This window comes from Xenopus laevis, chromosome 9_10L, assembly GCF_017654675.1.
Source record: "Xenopus laevis strain J_2021 chromosome 9_10L, Xenopus_laevis_v10.1, whole genome shotgun sequence".
NCBI lineage: Eukaryota > Metazoa > Chordata > Amphibia > Anura > Pipidae > Xenopus > Xenopus laevis.
The window spans coordinates 128,847,901-128,868,962 of NC_054387.1; the positions used below are offsets into that span (position 1 = coordinate 128,847,901).

Here is a 21,062-nt window from a genome sequence, read left to right on the forward strand (position 1 = left end):
ACAAATATTCCTTTCTTTCACAACCCTCTCCTTTCTTTTCTGTACCCCTTCCTTGTTAAAATTATAAATAAAGAATTTGAAATAAAAAAAAAAGTAATTGAGCACTTAATACACCCTGATCAGACCGGATTTATGCCCAGCAGAACCACTGATATAAATATTAGGTGACTCTTTGCAAACATTTCGGCTAACCATAGTGTCACGGGGAAAGGGTGGTGGTATCATTAGCCACGGAGAAAGCCTTTGACACTGTGGAGTGGCCCTAACTCTGGACCTTCTACAGCGATACAGGCTGGGTGATCAATATATCCAATGAGTGAAAGCATTATATGACTCTCCGAAAGCTAGACTACTGGTAATTACAGAACTGTCTTAGGAATTTCCTCTGGCTAAGGGAACCAGACAGATATGCCCCCTGTCCCCATTTTTATTCGCCCTAGCTATAGAACCACTGGCCATCCAAATACGTAATAACCCATGAATTGAGGGACTCAGACTGGAGGAAAAAATTTCGCTATATGCAGATGACATGCTGGTATATCCAGCCAATGCCAAGGTTTCTCAATCTGAGCTCCTTGCTGTGGTCAAGAAAATTTGGGAACTTTTCAGGCCTCCGGGTCAACTGGGCAAAATCTGTAGTTTTTCCCATTGACCCTGGAAATGCTAGGGGCCCACAACATGGACCCCAAATGCAGTGGTGTCCTCCTTTATCTATTTAGGTATTGTAATTCATAGGGATCCCAGGCAATATTCTGAATTGAATCTAGCTCCAATATTACGTTCTTTTAAAATGAAAATACAACACTGGTCAAGTCTGCCACTAACCATTCCTGGTCGAATAAATATCATTTCTACCCTATAATTCTTATATGCTTTCATAATGCACCGTGTATACTCCCCAAAGTATGGTTCAAACAACTAGATGCCTGTGTTAGAGGGTTCATCTGAGCGGGTGAGCATCCCAGAATCAGCATGCAGATGCTCCAATCACCGGTCAAAAAAGGAAAACTGGCCCGTCCCAACTTTACTATTATGCCAGTCTACTGGTGTATGCCTGATGGTGGCTTAACTGTATCACAAAAGAATTCTCAGCGTTGCTTATTGGGATTCAAAAAATATTTTCTCTCCCTGCGAGTCCTGTGGTATACTTTTTATTTATTATTTATTGTACATTAATTTATTTATTTGATTTTTAAAATACGCTTAATACCGGTTTGGGCTCACCCTTAAGGTTTGTTGGTCCCGGTGCGCAAAGCCCCAGACCCCTCGTAAAATCACCCGATTCAGCTTCCCAAATATGTAAGGATATAATGTCTTACCCGGACCCAGGTGCAGCTGCCCTGAGTCCGTCGCTAAGGGAAACGCAATACTGCACACACCAAAATCCTGGACAGCGCACTCTTCGGATCACTCAAGGAATCGCCTGGTCATCAATTCATTGGTAAAAAACTTGATTTTTATTAAATATTCAACATATTAACAAGCTGTATAACCCTGCGCCATGAGGTCTAGACATAAATTGGCCCAAGACTTTCCATTCTTTGATGAAGAATCCTGGAAAGACATTGTAGGACAAATACCAGAAACCAAATATACCAAGGGAACTCAGACTTGTGTTTAAAATGTAATGCTGATTGTGGAACTTATATGCATGTATTTTGTGAGTGCCCTAAAATTCAGCAATACTGGACTGCAATGCTTACATTTACTAATACCTCTCTGGGACTCCCAGCTATTCGGACACCAGCATTCTGTCTACTGGGCCATCTAGAGGAACTAAGTCTTCCATCTGGTGACAGGTTGTGTTTACAGCAGCTCTTATATTATGCTAAGAAAGCTATTTTGCTCACATGGAAAGCCCTGGAACCTCCTACCCTAACATTCTGGATAAAAATTATTAACGACAGTCTTCCGAGCAACAAACTAACATATATGATGCGTGGATTCCCAGAAAAGTTCAAGAAAATTTGGGACAGGTGGGGTGTAACTTGGGGACAATGAAAGTTGCTAACCGGGTTTTGTACTGTAAGATACAAGCACATGTATAAAGGGAATGCCCACCCTCCTATCTTCTTTCCTTCTTCCTCTTTCTTTCTTTCTTTCTTACTTCATATTATGTTCAAAAACCAATAAAGATAATCTTTCAAAAGAAAGAAATTCCCAATGTGGGGCCAATGAATTTGTGATCTCACCAGTAGTACATGGGGTCTGGGTGCACATGCCCCAGACCTACAGCTCAAGGTGAAAGTACCCAACCAAACAGAAAATGTCAGGCACTCACAGATTCTACAAACAGGCTTGTAAAAGAAAGAAACAGGTCTGTAGGGGGGGGGGTGCAGTTATGTTGTTGAGAAAGTGGCAGCGAGGCATCTCCTGGGATAATAACTTTGGTTGCGATTGACTTTCCTTGTCCTTTAATGGCCTAGAAGATATAAAGTGCTTTATATTTGCAGATTTGCACAGTTTTTGTGCTTTGCCACATCTCTTATAACAAGATTGTAAAAGTAAACTTAGCAGAGTAGCAAAGGAAGTTGAGGTTGAGTTGAGCCTGGAAAGAACAACTTGTATAAAACCAAAATTTCTAGCAGAGTGGGTAAATATTTTTAGAAAATCAAAATACTTATTGTTTTACACTTAATATTTCCATTTGACACAAAAACCATAGTGGCTTTAGAAAATGGTATTAAATAGTGACCTTTTACTGCAAAAAACTATGGACATGGTGGGAGCAGATGTCCCTATTTAAGGCAGGATAGAATATAAATATAACATGCTCTTCTTTGTTTTTGGAACAGCTTTCTCTTCTCTTTGCTTGCACAATAGGGATGTAGCGAACGGCGGAAAAAATGTTCGCGAACATATTCGCGAACTTGCGACAAAACATGCGAATAGTTCGCGAACGTCGCGAACCCCATAGACTTCAATGGGAAGGCGAATTTTAAAAGCTAGAAAAGACATTTCTGGCCAGAAAAATGATTTTAAAGTTGTTTAAAGGGTGCAACGACCTGGACAGTGGCATGCCAGAGGGGGATCAAGGGCAAAAATGTATCTGAAAAATCCATTGTTGACACAGCGCTGCGTTTTGTGCTGTAAAGGGCAGAAATCACACTACGTCACTCAGGTGATGTTTCTGGACACGGAATGTGAAAAAGCTCACACAGCTAGGTGGCACTTGGTTAAAGACTGGGCAAATAATGCCTGCAAGGTCAACGTATACACTACAGCCGTTGGATACGGAATATATTATTGCTGCTTGAAAAACGTCACTCGGGTGGTGTTTCTGGAGACGGTATTATTATTGATATTTAGACAGCTAAGTGGCAGTTGTTTGAAGAACAGATGCAGATGAGAGATCAGCAGCAGGACAGCTGCCCACAGCAGCTACATACAGAGCACTGCAGTAGAAGGTAGATTACTAGCCAGCAAAGCTACCTAACCTAAAATGTCCCTCAAATCCCTGCAGAGTTCTGTCCCTACAATACAGAGCAGTATCAAGTAGATTACTAGCCAGCAAAGTTACTATCAACTGTCCCTCAAATCACTCAACAGCTCTCTCCCTACACTAGCTCTTCCAAGCACACACAGGCAGAATGAAAAAACGCTGCAGGGCTTCAGTTTATATATGGAAGGGGAGTGGTCCAGGGGGTGTGGGGGTGGTCCAGGAGGGAGAGCTTCCTGATTGGCTGCCATGTATCTGCTGGTCTGGGGTGAGAGGGCAAAAATAAGCGCCAGCTAAGGCGAACCCAAATTGGCGAACGTCGCGCGACGTTCGCGAACATTCGCCGAACGCGAATAGTCGATGTTCGCGCGAATTAGTTCGCGGGCGAACAGTCCGCGACATCCCTATTGCACAATGGTCTCCCTGTGTCTCAGATGGTATATACGAGTGCCAGATGTAAGTAGCTATAGCACATGTTTTGTATTTAATGATCATCTTGATAGTCTTCCTTGCAGGGATCTCAAACACCCTCATGTCCTGTGTAGTAATGGGCGAATCTCTCCCGTTTTGCTTTGCCAAAAAATTTGCGAATTTTGCTGGAAATTCGGAAATTTTTTGCAAAAGGTCGAAACTGCAAAATATCACAAAAAATAAATAAAATTAAAAAAATGTGAAATTCGAACAGTTTCACGAAAAAATAATGAAATTCGAACAGTTTCACACAAAATCGGAAATTGACGCTAGCGAATTTTCGCGGGAGATTCGCGAATTTAATCACCGGCGGCGAAACACGGAAATTCGCCAAGAATTTGTGCTAGTCGAATTTATTCGCCCATAACTAGTTCTGAGACATCTAGCCCCCCCATTGAACTATAAAGCTTGTTGGACAAGGGACAGATTTAATAGTTGGGACCTCTCTGGAGCTGCTCTCAAGTTCTACTTACATTGTTTCAGGCAAAATGGAGCGTTTACTGTGACAATGATATACCATTAAACATTTAAAGGGCTTTTCCACCATTCTTCTACAATTGGAATGAGCTTTCCAGTGAACTGTACATTGAGTAAATATATTAAGTGGGTTTAAAATTATGCCAAGTTCTTGAGCACCCTGAATGATTCTAGGTGTTTACCTGTAACCCCAGGCTTGGGTTCCTTTTCTTCAAAATATGCAGCACAGTCTGAACTTCTTCCAGTCTTTCAGGCGCCCCCATTGGGATTGGGCCAGCACATGCTCAGTAAAGATATTCCCTACTGTACATGTTCCCTCCTAGAACTGGTACTGGGGACAACTGAGAGAAGGAAAGGAGATGCCTACATGGCACTCAGGGACAACTTCTCCTGACTAATGTGGAACAGGAAACCCATTATCCAGAAAGTTCCATATTATAGGATGGCCATCTCCCATAGACCCTGTTCTAATCAAATACTTAATATTTTTTTTAATGATTTCCTTTTTCTCTGTAATAATAAAAAAAGTACATTGTATTTGATCCCAACTAAGATATAATTAATCCTTATTGAAGTGAAAACAAGATAGTTGGGTTTATTCAATGTTTACATTATGTTTTAGTATGGAAATTATTTAAAGCATGGAAATCCATATCAAATTATGGAAAAAACCCTGGTCCCGAGCATTTTGGATAACAGCAAGAGTCAGTGATCACTGGGATTTTCATAAGTTCATGTGTCTGCAAATAAGCAGACTGGAAGCCTTAAATTAAATATAATATTCCACACTTTCTTCTAATTGAACATTGAGGTGTGTCCAGTTTATATTTCATGCACAGAATTTTTTAACATATATATACATATTGAGATATATATAAAAAAGTTTATTATATGATATCATATTTTTTCAGCTTTTCAAGGCAATTTCAGATTCCTTCTTCTGTTTCACAATAGAGCAACTCTTTCTTTTGTAATGGCCGCTCTCTTATAGATGTACTTAAAGCTCTGGGAGTGTGCTCAGAAGGGTTGATCCTGATAAACAATGTACCAACTCATGTATCAGACTCTAGTTGTTAAAAAAGCTGACATTAGGAAATATTACACAAATGAACATTTTAGAAAAATATAACAATATTGGGAGGAAAAAAGTAATTAATTGATTCATACTATTTGAGAATAAGTTTTGTGAAGGTGAACTGCCCCTTTACTTTTCATCTGGAGATAAAAATTAACATAAAAGTGCATTTCTATTGGCTTATTCTATTGTAATTATTTTTCTTGGAAACTGATAGTGAACAATTTACTCTCTCTCTTAGATCTCTCATATCCTGTCTCTCATATCCTATGCGGCTAACCTGGTCACCTTGGGATGGGCATGCTCTGACCCAAGTGTTAAGAACGTAAGTACTAGTGGTTTTAATGTTTTTTTTTTTTTTTTTTAGATTCCAAGATATTAAAGAATACATGAACTGTTAACATTAATGATATTTTTTTACAACAGTGCCCCCTGCTGGTCAGTTTCAGGAGAAAGAGGCTGCTCTGATGTTCTTCCGCTTAGGAAAGATTTGAGGAAGGTTTCTCATCAGAGCAGCCTCTTTCTTTCTCCTTACAACTTCCTTGACTACTTGGTGGTCAGACTGGTTGGAAAATGACCAGCAGGTGGAGCTATTGTATTCCCAAATCGTATCAATTGAAACACATTGCTGCACCTCGAAATTTCCCCAAAACTGTTCCCAAAAGTCAGAGTAGTTTAGCAAAGTTGAATGATGCCCTCTTGCCCCGCATAATCTTCTCCTCCAAGATATTAACCACACTGATTATGAGCAATTCAAGCCAGATCTAGAGCAGTTGCAAAGGCACATGCTCAGTGTTGGTGATTGCTCAGAGGAGATTATTAGGTGGTGTAAGATGGCTGTTATAAATGATACATTCAAAGAAAGAAATTCCCAATGCAGGGTCAATGAATTTGTAATCTCACCAGTAGTATGTGGGGTCTGGGTGCACATGCCCCAGACCTACAGCTCAAGGTGAAGATATTCAACCAAACAGAAAACATCAGGCACTCACAGATTAGACAAACAGGCTTGTAAAACAAAGGAGAACTTTATTTCAGGCCACAAAGTAAATTTATACATAGCATTTCACGTTTCATGCACTTGGGCACTTAATCTTAGTGCCTGCTGTTTTGTATTTGGGTATAAGATGGCACCTACCAATCAAATGTTTTGCTAGGACACTAAGTTTCCTTCTACTTTAATTTTTCGTTGGGGTACAACTTATACAGTCGTGACGGTTTGCACCTCAATGGAAGGGGGTCGGCGGTGCTAGGGGAAAGAATGGCTAAGAGGTTGGAGGAGTGTTTAAACTAGGCAAGAGGGGGGGGTGAGATAAAGAATTTTGGGGAAGCTAGGGTAGACGGGGCAGTGGGGTTAGTAAGGGGTCATGAGGGAGGAGTGAGGGGGGCATACAGTTTACCAGCTAAGGAGGTCCCTCTGTTACAAGGAAAACAGAATAATTCTAACTTAACGTATAATTCTCCACTAAGTAATGCAAATTTCAAAAGTAAAAGTAGTAACCTCTGCTGTCTGCTGCAAATGCACGGAGTTTGTCAGGTAAAATGGGAGACCTAGAATTAATTGCTCTAAAAATTATGATATAATTGGTATCACTGAGACCTGGTGGGATGAAACATGTGACTGGATTGTGAATTTAAATGGTTACACCCTTTTTAGGAGGGACAGAGGGATTAAAAAGGGCGGAGGAGTGTGTTTGTATGTAAAGCCTGAATTAAAGCCATGCGCTAAAGAAATAACAATAGCTGACACTGGTGAGGGTGTAGAATCCCTCTGGGTAGAGATTTTGACTGGGCAAAAGGTAACAAAAAGAATTATCATTGGTGTATGTTATAAACCACCTGGTATAAGTGTCGAGTATGAAGCCCAGCTACTCTTGCAGATACAAGCGGCTTCACAGCTGGGTCAAGTTGTTGCTATGGGTGACTTCAATTATCCAGACATTGACTGAGGTAATGGGGTTGCTAAGACAGAAAACTGGGCAGCAAACTGGAAAATGAGGTTCAATGTTGATAAATGCAGGTTATGCACTTTGGCAAAAATAATATAAATGCAAGTTATACACTAAATGGCAGTGTGTTGGGAGTTTCCTTAAATGAGAAGGATCTAGGGGTCTTTGTAGATAACAAGTTGTCTAATTCTGGGCAGTGTCATTCTGTGGCTACTAAAGCAAATAAAGTTCTGTCTTGCATAAAAAAGGGCATTAACTCAAGGGATGAAAACATAATTCTGCCTCTTTATAGGTCCCTGGTGAGGCCTCATCTGGAGTATGGGGGCAGTTTTGGACTCCAGTCCTTAAGAGGGATATAAATGAGCTGGAGAGAGTGCAGAGACTAAGTGCAACTAAACTGGTTAGAGGGAGGGAAGAGTTAAATTATGAGGGGAGACAAGGTTGGGGTTGTTTTCTCTGGAAAAAAGGCGCTTGCGAGGGGACATGATTACACTTTACAAGTACATTAGAGGACATTATAGACAAATAGCAGGGGACCTTTTTACCCATAAAGTGGATCACCGTACCAGAGGCCTCCCCTTTAGACTAGAAGAAAAGAACTTTCATTTGAAGCAACGTAGGGGGTTCATCACAGTCAGGACAGTGAGGTTGTGGAATGCACTGCCGGGTGATGTTGTGATGCTGATTCAGTTAATGACTATAAGAATGGCTTGGATGATATATTTGGACAGACATAATATCAAAGGCTATTGTGATACTAAACTCTATAGTTAGTGTAGGTATTAGTATATAGAATTTAATTAAAAGTAGGGAGGGGTGTGTGTATGGGGCTGGGTTTTCATTTGGAGGGGTTGAACTTGATGGACTTTGTCTTTTTTCAACTCAATTGAACAAAGTCCTTTATATTTGCAGATTTGCATAATTTTTGTTCTTTGCCACATCTCATAAAATGAGATTCTAAAAGTCAACTTAGCAGAGTAGCAAAGGAAGTTGAGGTTGAGTTGAGCCTGGAAAGAACAAGACTTGTATAAGACCTAAACTTCAAACAGAGTGGGTAAATATTTTCATAAAATCAAAATACTTATCCATTCTCCTTTTAATATCTCCATTTGATACAAAAACCACGGTCAAAGTTTAGAAAATGGTATTAAATAATGATCTTTAAATGCAAAAAACTATGGACTTGGTGGGAGCAGAGGCCCCTAATTAAGGCAGGATAGAATATAAATATAACATGCTCTTCTTTGTTTTTGGAACAGCTTTCTCTTCTCTTTGCTTGCACAGGGGTCTCCCTGGGGCTCAGACGGTATATGCGAGTGCCAGATGTAAGTAACTACAGCACATGTATTGTATTTAATGATGAACACTTGAGAACCTTCCTTGCAAGGATCACAAACAGTTATGTTTTGGGTAGCCAAGGATGAGTAGAGTATAAAAGTGCTTTATTAGCAGACTCTTGCAGCCATTTCACAACAGTAACTTTCACTTTTAAGCTGTGCAGGAAGTATAAGTCTGGTCACAGTGACATCTACAGGCATTTGTATAAACACCACATATTCCCCCCTATAGTAGGGAAGCATTTGGACAACTATAATAAACAGCAACATTAAACAGTATGCATTTAAAACAACATTACCCATTCTTCACATAACAAAGTCCTTGGTCCATGCAGGTAGTTAACTGATTCTATCAGTACGCCTTATAGGTTCACTTTCTTCAGGCATATTGCAGTTGACATCAGGAGTAGGAAAATGTCCTTCATCAAATGGAGCTTCTCCAAAGTCATATCTAACAGGAGCAAGATGACTTGCATTCCATATGCATCCATCAGACAGTTCATATGTGTATGGTCCTTGCTGGTGTCTCACTTCAAGTGGTGTAGTAAATTTAGATTGTTCTTGTTTCAGTATTCCTGGTTTCTTAATTCTGACTGAAGATCCAGGCTGAAAGTGTACTTCTCTGGCACCACGTTTTCTGTCAGTATAAGCCTTGCATTTGGCTTGGTGATGTTTCACAATGTCAGCAGTAGATGATTTTGTAGGCACAGTGTTTTGTGGAAGTTTGATGTCTGCAATGTAATAATTCAGCAGGAGATGATTGGGTTGTTGCATTGCTCTGTAGTTATGTAGGAACTCTGTTGTAAATACTTTCCAAGATTTCCCAGTAAGATTTGCTTTCTGTAGTGCTTCTTTCTGACTTCTGTTGAATCGCTTGATTTCTCCATTTGCTTGTGGGTAATACACTGAAGATTTCCTATGCACAATATTCCTCTCTCTCAGAAAGGATTCAAACTCATATGAGACAAACTGGTCCGTTGTCCGATATTAACTCCTTTGGATTACCTTCTCTGCTGAAGACAGTAGACAGAAATGTTATTACTGTAGCTGATGTTATATGAGAAACAAATGCAATTTCAGGCCATTGACTGTAATAGTCTATCAAGGTTATAGCAAATCTGCAGTCTATAGAAACATCTGCAAAAGGACCGACAATATCAATAGCAAGTTTTTCCCATACTGAATCAGGAAATGGTACTGGTTTTACATCTGGTCTCAACTTAACTTTGTGTACAAAGTTCTTTGCACAGCCCAGTGAAGTGTTGCTTTGTGGTGAAATTTTAGACACTGGCTGTGTGACAGGCACTGGTGCTGTAGTAATGAGACCATCAACTAATTGTAGGTTTAATGCAGCAAAGAGATCCCTTCCAAGTATAGCAGTACCCTTATTCACAATGTAAAAGTCACATTTTGCAGTATTTGATTCAAATTGTACAGTCACTGGCAAGCAACCAAGCACAGGGATTGGATCCTTTAAGTAACTGACCAGTTTCAGGAAAGGTGGAACAAGCGGATCTTTTGCAAAGTATTTCAAGAAAATCTCCTTTGGTAGTATAGAAACAGCTGAACCTGTATCAAGCATCAGGTTAATGGAGTGTCCCTTGTCAGCAGAAGCAGTACTGACACTGACAGTGCATATAAACTTGTCTGGAATAAATGTACCAGCTTTATCCACACTTAATACTGTGACACTTGTAGTAGTGACTTTATGAACATCTTTAGCAGAACTACGGCAGATCTTAGCAAAATGTCCTACTTTTGTGCATTTGCGGCACTGTGCAGCTTTTGCAGGACATGTATCATGATTTGCAGTGTGTTGTGTTGAACCACAGCAGAAGCAGTATTTTTTATTTGTATTTGCTGTATGGTTTTGCAGTGAATCCCTTTCCTTAGCACTGTATTTTGCCTGTGACTGTGCATTATTAGGCCACAGTGTTGAATTCACAATCTGTACATTCCCAGCAGTTCCCTGACTGAGAGTTACAGCCCCTGCTACTGCTGTTTCAATTTGGTTAACAACTGTAATAGCCTTTGCAAGGGTTAAATCCTGCTCTAGGAGCAGTCTCTCTCTAATGCGAGGTGAGTTTGTTTTTTCCACTATTTGATCTCTTAGCATTTCATCTGTTAGATTCCCAAAGTCACAGGTAACAACCAGCTCTCTCAAAGCTGCTTCAAATTGTTCTGTGGATTCGCCATTACGCTGTCCACATTTGCGGAATTTATATCTTTCAACAACCATATTCACTCTTGGCATGAAAAAGTTCTTTATAGCAGTAAGAGCAGTTTCATAAGTCTCATCAGGTAATGTATAGAATATATGCTGTCCCTCTGCTTCCAGGCAGTGAATAAGTAAAGCACGCTTTCTAGTAGCAGACATCTCCCCTTGGTCAGCAGCAATAATGAAATTTTCAAACATACGGATCCAAGCAGTAAAAGGTATGGTAGGCTCACCAGGGTTTGGAAGAAAAGCTGCAGGCTGCTGCATAGGTAGAAAATCCATCTCGTTGCCAATTGTTATGTTTTGGGTAGCCGAGGATGAGTAGTTTAAAAGAGCTTTATTAGCAGACTCTTGCAGCCATTTCACAACATTAACTTTCACTTTTAAGCTGTGCAGGAAGTATAAGTCTAAGCATAGTGACATCTACAGGCATTTGTATAAACACCACACAAACACCCTCATGTTCTGGGACATCTAGCTCCAACATTGAACCAAAAAGCTTGTTGGTCAAGGGACAGATTTAATAGTTGGGACATCTCTGGAGCTGCTTCTACTTACATTGTTTCAGGCAAAATGGAGCATTGTATTGTGACAATGATATGCCATTAACATTTGAGGAGTATTTTATACTTACCATAAAATCCTTTTCTAGTAGGCCAGAACTGTCAGTGCAGATGTATGGGTTATGTGTAGGTTCACCTCTGGAGGCAGGACAGAAGAATTGGTCTCTTGGCCCCACCCTGTGGTTATATAGGCTGGCTCCACCTCTGTTTCCCAGTTCTGTTATAAAGCTTAGACACTGCTAGGCCTTTGTGTGCTGGGGAATGGGAAACTAAAAGTGAGTCTGATCTACGAAAAGCAACCGTCCATTTTTCGTTTATTTTAAGCGCCCTGACAACATCCAACTATTGTAACTGTCTTTCCTTATTAGTCGGATTTGGACAGAAGGATGGAAGAACAATTTCCTGATTGATATGGAAACTCGATACTATTTTTGGTAGAAAACCAGGTACTGTCCGAAGGACAACCTTGTCATTGTGGATCACAAGCCATGGTTCTTTATGTGACAATGCTGCCATTTCAGATACTCTCTTTGCTGATACTCTCTTTGCAATAAGAAAAGCAACTTTTAAGGTCAACCATTTCAGGTCACAGTTATGGAGTGGTTCGAATGGTGCCTTTTGGAGTGCTGACAGTACTCAGTACTAATGTTAAGTCCCAAGGAGGCATTGGGTCCTGAAAGGGGCGTCAGATCCTCAGAGCTTCTTGTAGAAATTGTTGGATATCTGGTTGTTCCTCCCATTTGAAGTGCAATAATACTGATAAAGCAGACAGTTGAGATTTTAGTGTACTAGGTGATAATCCTTTTTCGAATCCTGCGAATAAAAAGTCAGACATGACCTGTGGCATACTGTCTTCCCAGGACAGTTGTCTGTCGTCGCACCAGTCTAGGAAGGTTCGCCAGATGCTGTGGTACACCTTTGCCGTAGATGCCTTCCTTGCCTGGAGAAGAATGTTTATCACTGGTAGAGAAAAACCTCTGTTGGACCACAATTGAGTCTCAAATGCCATGCCGTTAAATGGAACATGGACAAGTTGTGTCGGATTGGACCTTGTAGCAGAAGATCTGGTCGTAGAGGTAGTTTCCATGGTCTGGCAATGGACATGCTCACCAGGTCTGTGTACCAGAGTCTGTTGGGCCAGTCTGGTGCAATAAGTATTGTGGTTACTTTTTCCTGATTTATTTTGGCTACCACTCTGGGTAATATCACCAGTGGGGGGAAGGCATACACTTTCTGGAAATTCCAGGGAATTACTAAAGCGTCTATGAAGGCTGCCCCTGGTCTCTGGTCCTGGAGCAGTAGCATGAAAGTTTGAAATTGTGTCTGGATGCCAAGATGTCTATATCTGGTATCCCCACATGTTTATTAATTTGTGAAAGATCTCAGGATGGAGACTCCATTCACCTTGGTCGATTGTTTGCCTGCTGAGGAAGTCTGCTTCCCAATTGATTACTCTGGGTATAAACACAGCTGATATGGTTGGTACGTATTGTTCGGCCCAAGACATAACCTTCGCTACAACCCGCATCGCTAGTTTGTTGTGGGTTCCTCCCTGTTTGTTGACGTAGAACACTGCTGTGGCATTGTCTGATTGAATTCTGACTGGTTTTGCTCGAAGTAGGTTCGATCAACCTTGAAGAGCTAGCACTATAGCCCGCAGTTTAGCACATTTTTGGTAAACGGGCCTCTTGTGGGGACCATTTGCCTTGTAGTGTATGAGACTGGCATACCGCTCCCCATCTGAAGGTACTGGCGTCGGTCATCACTACAATCCAAGTTACAAGAGCCCAACTTCTGCTGGCATTTAGGTTTTCTTGGACCATCCACCAAAGGAGACTGTTCCTTGTCTGGGTGAGAAATGGGATGGTTTGCTGAAGATCCTGATGATCTTTGTTCCAGTACTTCAGAAAAAATCGCTGTAGAGGTCTCAAATGAAACCTGGCGTACTGAATGGCTTCTAGTCACACAACCATGAACCCAAGAAGTTGTAGGCAGTCGGCTGCCGTAAATGTGGATTTTCTGAGAAGACTTGTTGTGCAGTTGATTATGTTTTCTACTTTGGTTTTGTTAACTGTACTGTCCGACACCTGGAGTCGAACTGCAGCCTCAGAAATTGTATTTGTTGGGAAGGTAGTAGTGTGCTTTTCTGGTGGTTGATTAACCACCCATGTTGTTTCAGGACTTGTAAAGTTATTGTTTCTATGGTTGCTTGACATAGTGATTGTGCTTTGAGCAGTAGCTCGTCTAAGTACGGTAACACATGGACTCCCATTGTCCTCAAGTGAGCTACCATTGGTGCTAGTACCTTTGTGAATACTCGTGGTGCCGTGCAAAGCCCGAAGGGTAGGGCCACAAATTGGAAGTGTTGATCTCCGAATGCGAACCGGAGGAAGGTTTGTGATTTTGGATGCATGAGAACATGAATGTCATGAAGCATTCGGGTTCCATGAAGGCTATTGTTGACCTGATCGACTCCATCTTGAATTTGTAGTTTAAAATGAATTTGTTTAGTTGTTTTAGGTTGAGGACAGGGCAGTAAGTCCCTTATGTCTTTGTTACCAGAAAAAGGTTGGAGTAGAACCCTTTGAATTTTTGATTTTCTGGTACTGGGGTGATGACACCTGCTTTTTCCAGTAGTTGGAGAATCTGGATAAGCGACCCCCTACCCTGGATGCTGGGTTCTTTTGTGGTTGGTCAGGCTGAGGTTGGTTTTGTGGGAGGTTTCCCACTGTTGCGTAGTGCATCTAGCATTTTGGTCTGGATTGGTGGTACGAAAGGTAGATGTAACAGTAACTTACCCTGGTGGTCTAGCGGGGACGCCCGCTGCGCTCTCGGCGGGGATGCCCACCACGCCGGTCTTCCCCTTGATGCACCGTTCTGTTAAGGGCGCGCGCGGTGCACCTCTGTTCCTTTTAAAGGTGCGCTGACGCATAACGTCAGCGCGCAATGGCGCTAGGCCTTATGGGTATTTAAAGGGCCATTACACTTTTTTCTTTGCCCTCGATAGGATTAGTTTCCTGGTGGTTCCTGAGCCTTGTACTAGTACCTGTTTGCCTGAATTCTGTTTTGAACTTCTGTGTTTTGACCCGGCCTGGCTTTTGACTTCTCTGACCTCCGTAACCTGACTCTTGCCTGAAATCGACTCCGATTCCGTCTGTCCTTCCTGATTGACTTCCTGGTTTGACTCCTGCCTGTTGTTTGATTCCGATTCTACCTCATCCCATCTGATTGATTACCCGGTTTTGACCCTTGCCTGCCTGACGATCCTGCTATCTACCTACCTCGATCCTGCCTGTCTGACGAATTCGCCTATCTTGCTTGTACCGTGACCTTTGGCCTTACGAGGCCCAAAGGCGGTCACACTACTGGTGAAGCATGAGCCGAGACCAGGGTGCCTGGTGTTTGTTCTGGTGTTGGGTGCCGACCGTGACAGTAGATGATGTAATGGAATGAAAATTATGATTTGGTGTTGACCATGTTTGCCTAGTGGTCGGCCTGTGTGGTTGGTCCACCCATGCCTTTTTTCCTGGTGGAAGGAACGTACTTTTCCCTCCTGTGACCTCTGATAATTTGTTTGAGATCTGGTCCAAACAACAATTCCCCTGCATAGCGTAGGCTCAAAAGTTGTTTTTTTTTAAGCTGTATCTCCTGACCAGTGTCACAGACATAGTGCTCTTCTAGCTACTACTACATCGGCTGTAGATTTTGCGGCTAGACGGACAACTTCTAATGCTGTATCAGCTAAGAAGGAAATGGCAGTGTTAAGCCAATTTATATCCTTGGCCAGTTCCTAAACAGAAGCTGGTGTATCGTGAGTCATCTCCTGTGCCCAGTGTTTGGCTGTGCGGGCTAAGCCTGCCGCTGCTGGATGCAGTATTGCTGCTGCTTGAGTGTATGCTCACTTCAAGGAGGACTCTAATTTCCTGTCCATAGGATCCTTGACGGCTGCCTCTTCAGTTGGAAGGGTAATTTGTTTTGAGTGTCTAGAGATGGCTGAATCTACTCAAGGTGGTTTATCCCATACTTTGCGCTGTTCTTCGGGTACTGGGTAAGTATCATAAAAACGTTTTGTTAGGGTATATAGCCTATCTGGTTGTCCCCATTCTGTGTCAATGGTCTTGGTGATGGAATTAACATAGGGAATGTCAGTGTTTTCTTTTGATGGACACCCAACACCTTATCTTCTTTGGATATTGCAACAGTCTCATCTTTGATCTCTAAAGTTTCCATCATCTCCCTTAGTAGTTTTCTGGCAAATATCTGGTTTGGCAAAAGTGGTTTGTTCAGAATCTGATTCGCTATGGGTGTCAGAATCTATTTGTTCAGAAGCCTGTATTTCAGAGTCATGAAATGAAACTGCATCAATATTAGGCAAAGGTTCTACCTCGCTATCAGAAGTCAGATGGGGGACCCTGTGCCTTACGCTTGGTGGGCTATTGATGTGGAGTGGAAGGGTTTTTATCCACTCTAAAAAATCTCTGACCTGTGGTGGAAGTTGTGGTGTGGCTATTTGCTCTGCTCTATTGGCCCTCTCAGGGGTAAAATTGCCCTCCTGAGGTTGAATTCTCATTACAATGTACTTGTACACTGCTTTAGTTAGTGTCTACTGTAATCTCCTGAGGAGATAGAATTGGTGGCTCAATAGGTTAACAATCAGAGCAATACGTTGATTCAGATTTTCTGAGAGAGTGTTAACACTCTGCATTTTGCCCCCTTTTCAGATTTCTTAGTTGACCTCTTTATTGATTTGGCCACCTGAATGCCCTCTCTCAGATCTCGTAATAAGTCTGATCTTTCCATTGTCTGTATAACTGCAGTTAAAAGTAATTTCAGTATTGTCATCTGGAATGTAATCCGAGCAATATGCACCATCTGTTATATCCAAAAAAAACGGTGTAGTTTCTTTTTCTGCGGAGCTGTGCTGATTTATATGCTAGCAGTCTAAAGACGCGATCCGGAATAAGGAAAATGGCAGCCCGCACGGTTGCATCTCGTTATTCGCGGCAAAAGGAGAAGCGTGCCAAACATTAAGCTGTGCCCTTTCCAAAATGGCACGGTCTGCTTGCCTGCATGCAGGACATTGCGCTCGGAAAGGCCCAGGTAGCGGTTGGTGCTCAGTGTGGTCAGGCATTGCACTGACACAGGTTAGTAGGTAGCTCAGTATACCTATAAGTTTGTGCGCTGGTGGGATCAGCAATATATACTTATCTGAAGCCACATTCCTGATATATAATGTCAGATATATTGGTAGCATTGCATTCCTATCTGTGTGGCTGTGAGTTTTATCCACCTGCAGGGCATTTAGGTAGCACTGCACACCTTGCCCAAATCCCCAGTCTTGGGACAGTAACTGTCAAGGCCAGGGTGCAGGATTCCTCTATTCCACTTGCTACAAACTGCCAGCAAGGAGGGAATAGTATAATAGCATTGAGAGACAGCTCTGCATGCCTCCTTTGTAGAAGTCTGTAATAAAAATAAAATAATAAACTAGGAGTGGGATTTCTGTCCTTCACCTCCGAGGCAGGACAAAAGAACTGGGAAACAGAGGTGGAGCCTGCCTATATAACCACAGGGAGGGGCCAAGAGACCAATTTTTCTGTCCAGTCTACACATCACACATATGTCTGCACTGACAGGAGGGCCGACTAGAGAAAAGGGCTTTGCCATCTTTCTTCTACAATTGTAATGAGCTTTTCAGTGAACTTTACATTGAGTGAGTTTAAAGGTATGCCAAGTTCTTGGGCACCCTGAAGGATTTGGCCGAATCCGAATCCTGCTGAAAAAGGCTGAATCCTGGCCGAATCCTGAACCGAATCCTGGATTCAGTTCATCCCTATAATTAATCCTTACTGGAGGTAAAACAAGATAATTGGGTTTATTCAATGTTTACATTATTTTTTAGTATAGAAATTATTTAAAGCATGGAAATCCAAGTTACGAAAAAATCCTTATCAGGAAAACCCCTGGTCCCGAGCATTTTGGATAACAGAACAGGTTTGTCAGCTCAGGGAAGCAGGCATGTGACTAGAATGATGAGTGGCCTTGATGGTTTCAGGAATTGTGTGAAATACATATAATTATATATATAATTATATATATATTGTCTCATACCTTAGTGATGTACCAGGCAGTGGTGTAACTAGATGTTCCTGGGCCCCACAGCAAATTAATGTTAGGGTCCCAAATATATCCAGAGGTTTCCTGTTTTACCAGTATGAAATCGCTCAATAATGAGGGTCTCATAAGGCCCCTATACCTCATGGGCCCCCCCCCCTGCAGCCACAGGGTCTGCTTCCTCTGTAGTTACACCCCGGTACCTTGGAAAGTTGGGCACTGGTACTGACACAAACTCTCTCTTTTAGAGCTCTGTCTCTTTGTCCCTTGTAACATACGGAACTACAATAATCTGTGTGGGAAATGCACTGAGCAGACCCAGCGTATGGAACGTGAGTATAAAGAAATATATGTGTGTGCTATATGTATGGGAACCAATCAGTAGCCATTTTCAGTGTCACCTTTCACAGTAATTGAAATATCAGCAGAAAAGACAGTAATTCCACCATATTGTAGTGAATGTTTGATGTCAGACAATGACACTGATGAACTTGTCTTCTCTATGTTCTTCACAGTGGGCTCTTGCCTTTCCCTGGGTTGCAGCTTCCCTGGGACTTGTGAGAAATACATTCTATATACCCTACATACCTGCTGTAAGTATTTATATTCTATCTAAGGGGCGTATGATGCCATAGAAAACCATATCAAGCTTCAGTAACCACTGGGATTTTCATACGTTCATGTATCTGAAAATATTCTGTATCCCTTTATGTGTAGGCATGGAAGACTTTAAGATGTAAGGTGCCTAAATTCTCATTATGATTTCATTGTAGTGTCGTTTATTTTAGGGAGATATTTGCAGACAATGCAAATCTTTAGCCTTTTATAGAAATGGATTCCTGAACATCTGCCTCTTGTTACTATTTTCTCTTCCTGAAACATTTCCTTTCTTTCTATTCCAGGGCCTGCGACTGAGTGAAACTTATATGGTGCCGGCTGGGGTAGTGACAATACTTTCTATCTCCCAGCCTGATTGGCCTCACGTATTATCGTAATTATTCACATTTCATAAATATATTTTATTTTATGTTTAAAGGGGTGGTTTACATTTAAGTAAAATTTTAGTATGTTATGGAATGGCCAATGCTAAGCAACTTTTCATTTGGCCTTCATTATTTATTTTTTATGTATTTATTTTTCATTTATTTGCCTTCTTCTTCTGATTTGTCACTGACCCCATCTAAAAACAAATGCTCTGTAAAGCTAAAATGTATTGCTTTGTTACTTTTTATTATTCATCTTTCTATTCAGGCCTCTCCTATTCGTATTCCAGTGTCTTAGTCATTGCATGGTTGCTAGGGCTCATGAATGTAGCACTCTACTATGCATTGCATTCTGTGCCCAGTGATGTACAACCTTGTACTAAAACTCTGGTGCAAAGAGCCAAGAGCAGCACATTTGAGTCCTATACGTAATGCCTGCTCAAGCTATGGGGTGTTCCAGGTAATGTCCAAGTGCTAATAAACAGAAATGGTCCATCTGGTCCTCTATGGAATCCACAAGGCAACATATATAGAAGTAAAAGCAATATGATTAAGTGCCTATTGGGCATGAAACGCATAGGGCCTATGAAGATGTGTATTTTTTTTTATTATTAATTAATATTACTTTTACTTCTATATTTTTGGCCCCGTGGATTCCCTACAGTGCCGGGTTACCCATTTCTGTTTATTTGCATAATATTGGTTTCCCACTACCTGAGCTGATGATTTGGGGATGATGCACCTGGACCACTGATTCCACTTACTGAGTTATCTACTCCAGTTAGATATTCTGTTGCTGCTTTTCCTTCTCAATTTCCGAAGTGCTAACCAACCATAAGGTTGCCACATGTCCATTTTTGGGGGGACTGTCCAAAACTGCATGTCCAGTTTTCCAAAAGAGGAAATCCAGAGAGGACTCCCTTTGATTGATGTGACAATCTTGGAATCACTGATCTTACATCATAGTCCCACCTCCAACATCACTAGTCCTGCACCAACATCACTAGTTTTGACCATGATGTCAACCCTCTCCCATCGTCTGGAATACCAGTTAAGGAAAGGTGGCAACCCTACCCACTCACAGTTTCCCTGTACAGTAGTATGGGCTCTATCAACCCATGGAGAAGATTTATGCCTAGAACGGAGCATCCTTGCACCCAATTTAATAAATGGTTTCTGTTTCTATTTTCTTTCTCAGATCATATTGCACCTCCATATTGCAGAAGCATAAGGGGAGATAAACCAAAATGAATATATTGGCCATGTCAAGTGAAAGGACGCCATTGTGGGCTTTTATAATAAAGATGATAAACATGTTTATTTGAGTGATTAGAAAATTCTGCAATGTCCCAAAGTGGAGGACAATGGACTTTTCAGATGTTTCCATTTATGGCAATAACATAATAAAAGAAATGCAGATGTAGACTTCTAGAGTTATTTTTGACTTGCCTTAGTTATGAACTTAATGGAAATAAATCAACAACTGATTTGATAAATGGAGTGCGCACATTCTTGGGGTCAATGTGGGCAACAATTCTGCTGTGGCAATGCTCTCTGCTTTGGAAATGGTTTTCAAATTTGCTCCTTATTCAGTAAAGGGGAATGTAAAGGCATGTATTAATGCAAGCACCATTTGAAGTGTCTGGATGTTACAGATTTGGGTGCTTTTTGTCATTTAATTTGTATTACATTTGTAAATGAACCCTATGGTGCCTTTTGTTACTGGGGACACACCTACATACTGTAAATGAGACCCCTTATCTTATGTTTTACTAGACAACAGTAAGATGTCCCAATGTAGAATAACATCTCTGCCTATGTAAGAATACAGTACAGCCAGTGGAATCCACAGTAGCAGCAGCGCCTCCTCTGGTCCCTTACGATAATGCAGTTTCCTGTTTTCAGTCTATTTTAGCTTTCCCTCTGTCATTACTGCCTACGGCAAAGTGGAAAACAGAAATGTAAAGGACAAAAATATGCAAACTGCTTATAGTAATGTCAATTTGCAAGATAACTCAAAAAAGGAATATGTGGGGTTTTCATTTTGTGAAGCCTTGACAACAGTGATGTGTGGGTCAGGGTTTTCCTGACCCGCACCCGAACCTAACCCGCCCTGCTCCAGCCCACGCCCGCCCGCACCCGCACTTCCGGACATCACAAAAGGGGCGGGTCGAGCAGATGCAAGACTATAAAACCCGAAGTCGGACGCCGGCATTTGAAGGTGGCGGGGAGAGTAGGAGAAGGGCTCAATCCACACCTGCCCGCCACCCACGAGGAGCAGTGCACGGTCGACTGGAACCCGCCCGACCCACGGGTACCGCGGGCATCGGGTCGGCTCCTCACATCACTACTTGACAGTATTTTAATAGAATCGTTAGGCCAGAGTTTCAGCAAAAAACTTCCAGTCCAGGGAAGTTTGAGTCACAGCATCCCAGA

The 21,062-nt window shown here is 41.7% G+C and overlaps 1 protein-coding gene across 1 annotated transcript in view; it reads left to right on the forward strand.

Moving 5' to 3' along the window:
• LOC121398310 overlaps positions 1 to 20,122 on the forward strand; it is a 54,283-nt gene extending 34,161 nt beyond the window's left edge. Inside the window, exons 13-18 of the mRNA XM_041577404.1 lie at positions 5,704 to 5,787; positions 8,671 to 8,736; positions 17,892 to 17,975; positions 18,159 to 18,236; positions 18,546 to 18,634; positions 19,825 to 20,122. Coding sequence (XP_041433338.1) covers positions 5,704 to 5,787; positions 8,671 to 8,736; positions 17,892 to 17,975; positions 18,159 to 18,236; positions 18,546 to 18,634; positions 19,825 to 19,867 — 444 coding nt within the window. The 3' untranslated portion in view covers positions 19,868 to 20,122. The remainder of the gene's footprint in view (positions 1 to 5,703; positions 5,788 to 8,670; positions 8,737 to 17,891; positions 17,976 to 18,158; positions 18,237 to 18,545; positions 18,635 to 19,824) is intronic.
• Positions 20,123 to 21,062: the final 940 nt, after the last annotated feature.